Source organism: Penaeus monodon, unplaced genomic scaffold (assembly GCF_015228065.2).
Source record: "Penaeus monodon isolate SGIC_2016 unplaced genomic scaffold, NSTDA_Pmon_1 PmonScaffold_119, whole genome shotgun sequence".
NCBI lineage: Eukaryota > Metazoa > Arthropoda > Malacostraca > Decapoda > Penaeidae > Penaeus > Penaeus monodon.
In genome coordinates this window covers 87,501-100,000 of record NW_023640713.1, presented here as the reverse complement: position 1 = coordinate 100,000, position 12,500 = coordinate 87,501, and the positions used below count along the sequence as shown (strand labels likewise).

General features: G+C 25.9%; 2 protein-coding genes across 2 annotated transcripts in view; both read left to right on the top strand.

Moving 5' to 3' along the window:
• Window positions 1–182, top strand: part of LOC119568973 (zinc finger protein 271-like) — an 11,061-nt gene extending 10,879 nt beyond the window's left edge. Inside the window, exon 2 of the mRNA XM_037917353.1 lies at window positions 1–182. This exon is cut by the window's left edge and continues 428 nt beyond it. Coding sequence (XP_037773281.1) covers window positions 1–182 — 182 coding nt within the window.
• A 22-nt stretch (window positions 183–204) lies between these two features.
• Window positions 205–1,561, top strand: LOC119568972 (zinc finger protein 1-like). Its single transcript, XM_037917352.1, has 4 exons — window positions 205–378; window positions 478–534; window positions 1,007–1,119; window positions 1,534–1,561. Exons 1-4 carry the CDS (start codon window positions 205–207, stop codon window positions 1,559–1,561), a joined length of 372 nt encoding a protein of 123 aa, XP_037773280.1.
• The last annotated feature ends 10,939 nt before the right edge of the window (window positions 1,562–12,500 follow it).

The window sequence follows — 12,500 nt, the reverse complement described above, 5'->3', positions numbered from 1 at the left end:
AGAAATTCTCTCGTAAGAGGTATATCAACATTCATATGAGAGTTCACACAAAGGAGAAACCATACAGCTGTGAAATATGTAACAAGACTTTCTCTCAGACAGGCAATCTAGTAAAGCACATGAGAGTACATAGAAAGGAAAAGCCATTCAACCGGAATTATGCAGAAAGGGCCCTTCACTAAGGAATATAAGCTAGAGAATCATATGAGAGTAAATACTAAGGAGAAGCCATTTACCTGTGAGATTGGCAGGAAGAACTTCTCTGTGAAAGGTACTCTAGTAAATCATATGAGAGTACGTACAAAGAAGAAGCCATTCAGCTGTGAGATTTGCAGCAAGACCTTCTCTAAGAAAAGTTCTCTAGCAAGGCACATGAGAGTACATACAAAGGAGAAGCCATTCAGCTGTGAGATTTGCAGCAAAAGGCTTTTCTGGGGAAAGGTAATCTAGTAAATCACATGAACGAAACATACAAAGAAAAAGCTGTTCAGCTGTGAGATTTGCAGCAAGACCTTCTCTGTGAAAGGTTCTCTGGTAAAGCACATGAGAATACATACATAGGAGAAGCCATTGAGATTCCAACAAGGTCTTTTCACGAAGAAATAATCTAGTTAGACATATGAGAGTCCATACAAAAGGAGAAGCCATAAAACTTTGTGATTTTCAGTAAAGCATTCCCAGAAAAAAAACAAAACCATGAAGTAACATAAAGAAGATTATAAAGCTCCGGCCCAAAAAGCGACATTGCAATACTCATGAGAGTAAGTTCAAAAGAGAAGTATAGCTGTGAGAAAAAAACGAAAAAAAAAAACATAATAATCATCTCAAGGAATAGTCCCCTAGTGGAATACATGGGAGTCCAGACAAAATAAAAGCCATACTGGTGTGAAATTTGTAGTAAGGCCTTCACATTCAAAAGAATTTTAGTAATACATAGGGGAATACATAAAAAGCAGAATTCGTACAAATGTGGTAAACTCATATGAGAGTAGACACAAACGAAAAGCCATACAGCTGTGACATTTGCTATAAGAGCTTCTCAGAGAAAAGTAATCTAGTGATACATAAGAGAGTTCATACAAAGGGAATGTCATATGGATGTGATATTTTTGAAATAAGGTATTCTCTCTGAAAAGTCTATCAATAAGGTATATCAGAGTACATACAAAAGAGAAGCCATACAGCTGTAATCCTTGCAACAGGGCCATCTCACATAAATATTATCTAGTAGGCCATACACGAGTACATACAAAGGAGAAGCCATAAACTTGTAATATTTGCAATGGGGCCTTCACATCCCAGAACGCATATCAGAGTACATACAAAGGAGAAGCCATGCAGCTGTGATATTTGAAACACAATTATATCATGAGCCATATAAGAGTAGAGACGTTGGAGTAACCCTACTCCTGTAATATTTGCAGTAAAGCCTCCCATGAAACTAGTCTAGTGAACCATATGATATTACATACACAGGAGAAGCTATACTGATGTGTGATATGCTACATTTGTAAAATTTAAATATATTAACAGGAAACATTTTGGGGACATTCACAAATAGAATATATTCATTTAAGGAAATTTTTTTTAATAAGGAGAATTCCCCAAAAAGACCCTTTTCGTGGGGAAAATGTTTCACAAATAGATATATTTTCAATTTAAAAGATTTTGGTTTTTAATTCAATGGAATTTCCAGATAAACCCTTTTCTGAAAGTATTTAAAAACTGTTAGTATATTAGGTTCTTCCCCCAATAAAGTTTATGATTTGGCCCTTTTTTAAAGGGGGTTTTTCTTCAATACTCTTAAAATCAAACAGGGGTTCAAAATATGCTACTATTTAAAATTATTCGAAAGAAAGGCCCCGCTTTCTTATAATAGGAATGATTGGAAAATTTTGGCTTTTTTGAAAAATATTTTAGGGGTTTTTTTTTTGGGTTTTTTTTTTTTTTAAAATTTTAAAAAAAAAAAATATTTTTTTTTTTTTTTAAAAATTTTTTTAAAATTTATTTTATATAAATTTTTTATATTGGTGGTTTTTTTTTTTTTTTTTTTTAAAAGATTATTATATAATAATATATATATATTATTATATAAAATATTATTTTTTTTTGGGGTTGTTTTTTTTTATATAATAATATATAATATATTTTAATATATTTTATTTTATTTATTATATATTTTTTTTTTTGTTGGTTGTTTTTTTTATTTTTTTATATATATATTTAATATATATTATATATTATATAATTGATATTTTTAATAATAATAAATATAATATATTTAATAATATATATTCCCTTTTTCCTCAAAAAAAATTTTTTTTATCTTTTTTTTTTTAATATCTCCTTATTATATCTTATTATGATTTTTATTATTTTTTTATCTTTTTTATGATATATATTTTTGGGTTTGGTTTTCATTTCTTTTTTAATCATTACAAGACCATTTTTCTTTTTTAAAAATTCATTTTTTGGTGTTTTTATTATCTTTTATGGTCTTAAATATATAATAGTTTTTTCAGGTCTGTATTTTAATGTTTTTTTTCCAAAAAAATTCCTTTTTAAAACTGATATAAATACTATTAATAGCCCCTCTAATGTATGGAATTTTTTTTTTAAAAATTTTTAGTTTTAATTTCAAATGAAAGGGGAAAAAGAAAAATTAGGAAAAAATTAAGATGTTTTAAAAAAAAATTATTTAGGTTTTAAATTTTATTATTATTCTTTATATTATTTTATTTTAAATTATTATTATTAATTTTAATTAATATTATAATTACTTTTTTTTACTTGAACATTAAAATTACTATTGGGGCCCCATATCATTTTACAATATTGGTTGGTATACACACATCTTCTATTTTTTCCTATCTATCTACTATTTATTTTTTTAATTATAAAGGTTTTTTTGTTATAAAATATAAATTATATATATTTAATAAAAATATAAAATAATAATCTTATTATTTTTTTTATAAAAACCCCTTTTTTAACGAGGGGAAATAAAGGCATCACTTATTTTTCCTTGGTTTGGAAAATTTGTGAGAACGATACTTATCCAAATTTAAGTTTATTACTCAAAAAGAACCCCCGGGGGAGAAGAAAGAAAAACTTAGGGGCCTACTGTCCAAATTGAAATTTTCCCCACTGCCCCCAAACAGAATGGGCTAGGAGACAAATTTTCATTTCGTCGGGGAGAGGAGGATTAAGGGAAATGTTTTGATTTTTGAACTCAAAATGATTTCACCTTAAAACCTTAAAGTTCCTGGGCAACAATAAGATAACAAAATAATAAAGGGGGGAACGGGGGGAAAGAAGACCATAAGGAAAGGAAAAGAAAAAAAGACAAAGAATAACACAGGGGAATGAATTTTCTTTTTTAAAAGGGCTTCGTTCCCTATAAAAGGATAATAAAAAAAATGAAAAAAAGAAATTAAGTTTAAAAATCAGAAGACAAGAAGATTTTTTAAAAAGGGGGATAAACCAAGGGGGAAACAGAAAGAAACACCATTAAATTTTGGGATCTTATTTTTATTTTTGAAAAACGTTATCATAATTTTAAAAAAATAATAAAAAAAAAAAAAAATTATAATAAAAGGGATATTATAATTTTGATTTAAAACAAAAAGCTACCTTTTGAGAGGAAACAACAAGTTTTCAAAAATTATTATAATACAAAAAATGTAAAAAAAAAAATGGAAAATCTTTAGGAAAAAAAGAATAAAAAACAAAAGATAAACTAAAGAGATAACAGTGAAAAACCAAAAAAAATGAAAAAAAACAACAAAAATAAAATGGTAACAACAAAATTATAAAAGGATAAAAATGATCAATAAGTAAAAATAATCATACCAAGAAATAAAAAAGGAGGTAAGGGAAAAAAATTTTAATGCAAAAAAAAAATAAAATAAGGCTTTAAATTACGACAATAATATTTTCTAAAAAATTAAAAATTATTGTAGTAAAACGATAAAAATAATGTGATAACAAAAATTTTCAAGATAAACAATGATATGATCAAAAATATTGATTAGGATTTTAATGATAATGATATTTTTAAAATATGTTTATAGTATTAATGAAAATGACTAAGTTTTAATGTAATGATGTAACCCCACTATCAATTTATAAAAAATTTCCCTATAATAAAAAAATAACGACAAAAAAGATAAGAAAAAAATAAATAAACGACAAAAGAAATAAAATGATAACAAAAGGGAAAAAATAATGATTATAAAATAATTTAATAAAAAAAACGATGATATTGTACCATAATACTGCATTGATAATAATGTTAAGATTAAATGAAAACTATAATAATGAAAAAAGATATGAGATTATAATGATAATGGATGATGGAAAGGGTAATGGTAATAAAATAATGAAAAAATTTTTAAAGATTATATAAAAAATTATAATAAAGGTATAATGAAAATAACTAATAAAAAAAATAATATTAAAATAATTAAAAAAAAAAATAAAATAAAATAAAATAAAAATAATAATATAATAAAATAATAAATTTTAAAATATAATAATATAAAAAAATAAAACAATGTAATGATGAAAAAAAGAGAAAAACTTATATAAAAAAAATAAAAAATAAGGAAAAAAAAAATATAATGGAAAAAAAAAATGAAAAACGTAATAATAAAAATTAAAAAATAAAAAACTAAGAAAAAAAAGTTATAAAAAAAAAAACAAAAATTTATTAGTAAAATCAAAAAAATTAAAAATAAAAATTGGATATTCTTTTTTATATGAATTCGTATAAAGATATGTCAAAAAATATGAAAAAAAAAAACGAATAATGATTATATTATTTTTGAAAAATAAATATTTTTAATGTTTATTAAAAAATAAAACTAAAAAAATAAATAATACTAAAGGGGACATTTTTAAAAAAATGAAGTAGAGAAATGACTACGAAAAAATGATAAAATAAAGATGATAATGATGATAAAACAAATTTTATCAATAAAAAATAATAAAGATGGATATTATTTTTAATTATTTTAAAAATACCTGTTATTATATAAAATGAGTCTTATTATTGAATAATTTTGATTATAATTTTTTGTTGATACTTGATATGAAAATTATGTAATATTAATTCTAATCTTTATGGAAAAAACCCGATTAACGATAAAAATTAATGATCCTGTTCTGATAAAATGATTTAAAAATGATGTTGATTTGCCCAAAGATTGAAAAAAAGTTTTTCTTTTGGACGGCTAATTAACACCACAATTAGTTGCTTTATTACGTTTTAGTTTTAAAGTTTTTTCATTCATTTTTCAAAGCATGTTTTTCATATCAAATTTATTATAAAATGTACAATTTTTCCCTGGGGGCCCGGGATAGTACTTTAATAAAAAAAACTGATATTTTTCGGACTTGAATCTCTATGTTTCCCGGGGTGACTCGAACCAAACCCAAAACTGGTTCAGGGGCCCTCCGCAAAATTTTAAGCTCGAGATGCCCCCCTCTGCCTGGGTCATCCGGTTTTTTTTTTATCAGGTGTTTAATATACATAAAGGAAATTTGAATATTTTATTTTCTTCGGGGGCCCTAGTTCCTTTTTAACCGACAGAAGTTTGAATTGCTATGGGCACCAATAGTTTTTCCCAGATTTTTTGCACCCAAAACATCTGATAATAGAATACAAAAAGGGGACGCTAAAAGAAAGAACATTTTTTGTTAAAATTGATAATATATATGTTAACAACGTAAATTTTAAGATAAAAAAATAAAACAAAAAAGAAATTATAGTTTAAATTAAAAACAAAAGTAAAATGTGTTTTTAATAAGATGTTTTTTTTTGTTTAATAATAAAATAAATTTAAAAATATAATAAAATAACAATAATAATGTAAATATAGTAACAAAATAACAATGTAATAATATTAGTAAAATAATAGTTCAATAAAATAAAGATTAAAAAAAATAATAAAATAATAATAATAAAATAATAAAAATAGTAATATGGTATAATGGATGAAAAAATTATTAATAATTTAAAAACTTAAATAAAAAAAAAATAATAATATAATAAAATTAATAATAAAATATAAAATAAAAATATAATATCATCTCATCATATGATAAAATTAAAAATAACAAGAGTAAAGTATGAACAAAAAAAATGGAAAAATTTAAAAATGGTTTAAAAATAAAAAATAAAAGAATGATAAAAGTAATAGTAAGTAAAAATATAATATAATAGTAAACAAGGGAAAAAGCAAAACAACCAAAAAAAAATAAATTAATAATAATAAAATAATAAAATAATAAAAACAGTTGGGCCCGGTGGCCCCAATGGTTAGAGCATCGGACCAAGACTGGCCCACGGCAATCTGATTCGGGGGTTTTTTTCACCGCCGGGGCGTTTTTCCCTTGGGGAATGAATTCACCCCCGGGTTTCCCCCTACCAAAGGGGTGGCGAAACTAGCCCCGCGTGCTGGCCCAAAGCCGGATAAAAGAGAGAATGATTACCTAAAAGGGTAACCCGGCATTTTCCGTGGAAAAAGGGAAATGGGGACCCTACCACGTACTCACCCAAAAAGCATCACAACATGAAAAAATACAAATATCTGCTATGAAAGGCGGGTCAAACATGAAAATACCGTTAAAAAAAAAAATAATAATAATAACAGTACTAGTAATAATAATATTAATAATATTAGTACTAGTAATAATAATGATATTAGAAATAACAATAATAATAGTAATAATAATGATGATATTATTGATAGTGACGACAATAATATTAGCAATAATAATGATATCAATTATAAATCTATAATTATAATAATAACAATAGTAATAATAATAATAACAACAGCAACAATAATAATAATGATAATAATAATGATAATAATAATAATAATAATAATAGTTATAATGATAATGATAATAATGAAAATAGTAGTAATAATGATAATATTTCTAGCGATGATAATGATGATAGCAATGATAATATTATTAATAAAAAAATCATAATAACGATAAAAGTAATAATAATAATAATAATAATAATAATAATAATAATAAATATTATTATTATTATTATATATAATAATAATAATAATAATGAAATAATAATAATAATAATAATAATAATAAGATTTTGATGATGACAATGATCAAACCAAAAATTATAATGATAAAGATCATAAAAATGCTAACATTAATAATGCTAATATGATGAAATTTATGATAATAATGGTGCTAATAAAGATAACAATAATCATAACAAAAATTATTATAAAAAGGATTTAATAATGAAAATAATAATGCAAAAAACACGATAATAATAATGATATTAATAATGACAGTAATAATATTCAAATAATGACAATAATCATGGTGGTAATAACGATAATAATAATGGTGATAGCAACAATATAAATGATAACAACTATGATTGATATGATAATTCTTATGATAATGATGATAACACCAATATCAATGATGATAAAATTCACAATACGGATAAAAGATAGCGACAATAATGATAAGAATGAAAATAAAGATAATGACGACAACAGAAATGATAATGATAACAAGGATGATAATAATAATGATACTGATAAAAAACGATGATATTGATATTCATAATACTGATCCATAATAACGTATATATTTATATTGATAATAATAATAATGATAATGATAATGATCATAGTGATAATGGTAAGGATGATGGTAATAATGATGATTATGATAATGAAAATAATAATTGTGATAATGAAAATAATAATTGTTATAATAAAAAATTATAATAATGGTAATAATGAAAATAATTATATATAAATAATAATGATAATATAATAATAATAATAAAATAATAAGATAATAATAATAATAATAATAAAATAATAATAATAGTTATAATAATTATAATGATGAAAGAAGACAAGAAAAGATATCAAAATAAAGAAAATATAATAAGAATGAAAAAAATAATAACGAGAAAAAATATAATGAAAAAATCATAATGAAAAAAAAAATCATAATGATAATGAAAAGTAATAAGAATAATAAAGAAAAAAAATCGTTATAATTTAAAAAATCATAACTAAAATTAAATTAGCAGTAATCAAACCAATTATAATAATATTGGATTTTTTTTTATAATGAATTCAATATAAGAATGATATAAAAAATAATGAAAAAAACGATACGAATAATGATTATAATATTTCCGAAACTAAATATTATAATGGTTATTAAAAAATAATGCTAATAAAACTGAGAAACAAAAAAATAACATTTTAAAAAATGACGTAGGAGGATAATAAGTTAATGAATATATATGCTATAATGCTGATAATAACAATTCTATCAATAATGATTATAGTAATGATGATGATGCTTATTATTGTAATAATTATGATGATACTTATTATTATGATACGTATGATGATACTTATAATTATAATAATTATGATGATACTTATTATGATAATAATGATAATGAAAATAATGATATTTTATGGATGGACTAATTATTACATCATTTCATATCGAAATACATTATATAATATAAGCGTGCTTATGTGACCCGGCATAATACTTTAATAAGAAACACATAAAATGTTTCGGAATCCGACCTATGTTCTGATGGCAGATTTCAACTCATTCCTTGGCTGACTCCAACCGCATCGCCACCTGGCTTCAGTCAGCCACTCCGGCAAATTGTACAGCTCGAGTGTTGCGTCTCTGCCTGTGGTCACTCTAATTTTTTTTATAATATATATCAGTATATTATTCATACAGATAAACGAAATATTGATAAAGTTATTTTCTTCATCCATATGATGCTTTTAACCGTACATAAGTTTGAACTTGCTATGGACGCCATATAAAACCGTAGACATAACACATCATGATAATATGATAATACTCATGATGCTAATTATAGATAATTTTATAATTTTAACACTAATAACAGTAATGATGGTAACAGTAGTAAATATAATGTTAATAATAATGATGATGATGGTGATAATGATAATGATAATAATAATAATAATAATAATGATAATAATGTCAATAGTAATAATAGTAATAATAATAATAATAAAGATAACAAAAGTAATAATAATAATAATAATAAAAAATCAGTATTAATATTATTGTAATAATAAATATTATAATAATAATGATGATGATAATTACAATAATAATAATTGTAGTAATATATTTTTTTCATAACAATAATAAAAATAGTAATAATAATAGTAATAGTAATAAAATTCATAATGATAGTGGTAATGATAATACTAGTAATAATAATAATAATAATAATAATAATAATAAGTAATAATAGCAATAATAATGATAATAACAATAATGATAATAATACTAATAACATTTTTTTATAATAGTAATAGTAATGATAATATTAGTAGCGATGATAATAATAACAGCATAATATTATTGATTTTTAAAATAATAATAATAATAAAAGTATTAATAACAATATTAACAATAATAGCAATCATGAAAATAGAAATACTAAAAATATTGGGAAACGTTTCTTTATAATGAGGTTAGTGAAAGGTGAAGTTACTGTTTCCTCTCGCTACCTGATGGGCAAAAAGGGAATTCAGAATACACGTAAGCGAACTATTGCAAACTAGCATTTTCAAATACAGAATAATGAAAATACTGATGATATTATTATCATTAATATTTTTTTGCATTTTTTTTTTATTATACTAGTTATTAGTTTCATTTTTATCAGTATTATTATTATTGCTATTATTATTATTATTATCTATATTATTATCAGTATTATTATCTATATTATTATCATTATCATTACCTATATTATTATTATTATCATTATTATTATTATTATTATCATTATTATTATTATTATCATTAATAATGATAATGTTATTATTATTATTATTATTATTATTATCTTTTTTACTATTATTATTATTATTATTATTATTGTTATTAATGACAATAGTGAAGATATAATAATAATAATAATAATAATAATAATAATAATAATAATAATAATAATGATATTAATAATGATAATAACAATAATAATAATATTATTTTATTAATGATAATAATAATAATGATATTAATAATGATAATAATAATGATAATAAGTATAATAATAATAACTAGTATATCAACGATATTAGTATTATAATGATGATAATAACTATTAGTAAAATGTCAATATTACATCGTTAGAAAATGCAGATAATAATAACTATAATTACAATAGTAAAACGAATTACAACAACTGCAACAACATTAATTACATTAATTAATATTGTAGTGTACGGCTGCGCACTCGCCGACTCTAAGGTCGATCTCGCCTGGACTGACATCGTCCTCGGGCGCCGAGTGGTTGAGGCCGGGTCTTTATCATGCCACATGCCTGCCTTCTCTACCACGGAACAAAGGACGTGGGGAACTCTGCGATGCTGCCATTGACTTGGATGAGACGTCCCGGGCTCCGCTTCCACCAACGAGGCGGGCAGTGTTAAGAAATAATATGGACATGGTTATAAAAATAACCAACGAACGTATTCTAAATCAAGTCTCGTTACTTGGATGGTGTTGAAGTCTCCGAGAAAAATAAAAGATTTATTCATTTCCCAAGTCCCACACCGTAGATAGTTACAGCCCGAAATGTACATTACCAGTTTCTCTAGGTATCCTTTCCTTGTTTGGGTCGTTGGCTTGTTTGGACTGCCGGACTATCGGGTTGGTAGTCCAACACTTATTTTGCATATCTTCTTCTTTTCGCGCCATGCCTTTTGTGAGGGGAAGACAGTTCGGTCCTGACTTCTGTGCCAATAGTGGTTCCGCTCTCGGTGTTTGTGCTCGCTTTGGATTTACTTCGCTTTGGATTTACCTCGCTTCACGCCAGGATTGACGAACTCGTTTTTATCACAAAGCTAAGTATTTATTAGTTATGTGTAGGAGACACCTGGTCTCTTTTGGACTTTGGCGTGTGACACGCTACATCATCATCTGTGGGGTGCACTCTTTCTCTGTCCCAAAGCTGCACTCAGTGAATTCAAAGTATCAGAGTATAAAAGGACCACTTCACACAGAAGGAACACTGCTTGAGGATCCGTACCTCCAGTGTGCCATTCCTTGATATTAAACTAAGTCAATACTTAGTTTCCTTCCCTCAACTCGAGGATCCGTACCTCCTGGGAGGAAGGTTTATTTTGTTAAGTCTCACCCATAATACTTTCAGGGCCATTTTACTTTTTACTTTCCTTTACTTAATCTTGATTTGTCTTTATACCTGTCCGACCTTGTGGGTGTCAGGCAGTCTGTGATCTTGTGATCTTTGGCGTTATTTTCTTCTATTTTGGCCTTCGACTCTAAATTGTTTCTTACATGATATTTCTAAATATTTCTTTTATCATTTACACAAGTGTTTTTATGCAGAGTTTATTAGCACTAGTTTGTTTTGCTTTTTTTTTTTTTCAAAGTTAATCTCCATTTTGGGTTCATATTAGGAATTGATATGTGTTCGTGCTACACTCTGATTAAAAGGAGTTGGGACGCCAACTTAGGGGTGAAAATACATTGAGTCATTTTTGAGTATATCTGGTGTGGTTTTCACGTGCATCACCCCCGCTGTGAGCAAATTGGTGATGTACGCATCTATGAAATTTCCCATGACTGAATTCCTGTAGACCTCCCTAATGAGTGCGATTTGCTCAATAAATAAATATCATACTATCGTAGAGCTTTCACTCGGTCCCAGTCAAATGAACAAATGATATTTACGACATCTTAAGTTCTGGTTCAGACTAAGGCTGAATGCTTGAAACTATCTTGGGCTCGGGTCTCCTTAGCAGCACATTGCTGGTTACTCTATCTCGCAACCCCTGAAAGGCTGTAAGAAGGCTAGATGAATCGGAGTATATTAAGCTGATACCCTAGAACAGACCATAACTTTGCTATACCAGGGTTCCCACTTCCAGCAGGTGGATGCTCAAACTGAAGGAAAGAGGAAGAATTTTATGATCTTGCATTTTTCTTCAAAACACGTCCACGCAGACGCTCGGCCTACGCTATCTCCCTTTTCACATTTACACACTTACACATCCAACATTCAGCACATACATCCTGTACTTTCCTTCCACCCTTCTTTCATACAACATTCACGCCCCCATACACAACACACACGGTTCCCGAACCTACTAATCGGGTGGTGGCAGCGTGCCGTAGGCCTGGAATCTTACATCTGTTCACTGCAGACGAATCTTTTCCCAAATAAAATCTATATTCTCGGTTGAGCCCGAACTCAACCAGACATATTGAATTCTACTGGGTCTACGCCCCGCTACAAACATGAAACTTGATATTGCTTGAAATTACATGAAATCGTCCACCCATTGCTTTTGAAGTAATGTCATATATTCATAGTTTCTCTTTTATCTTAATTAACCCTTTCCTTGCCGCAGTGTTATATACACCAGATAATTTTTTTTCCCGGT

Bases quoted from the DNA above. Each gene is read 5' to 3' on its own strand.
- LOC119568972 (XM_037917352.1), top strand. From the start codon at position 205: ATGAGAGTAAATACTAAGGAGAAGCCATTTACCTGTGAGATTGGCAGG. The intron at 379-477 runs GTACATACAAAG...AAACATACAAAG, and splicing joins CTCTAGCAAGGCACATGAGA to AAAAAGCTGTTCAGCTGTGA. The intron at 1,120-1,533 runs GTATTCTCTCTG...ATATATTAACAG, and splicing joins TGTGATATTTTTGAAATAAG to GAAACATTTTGGGGACATTC.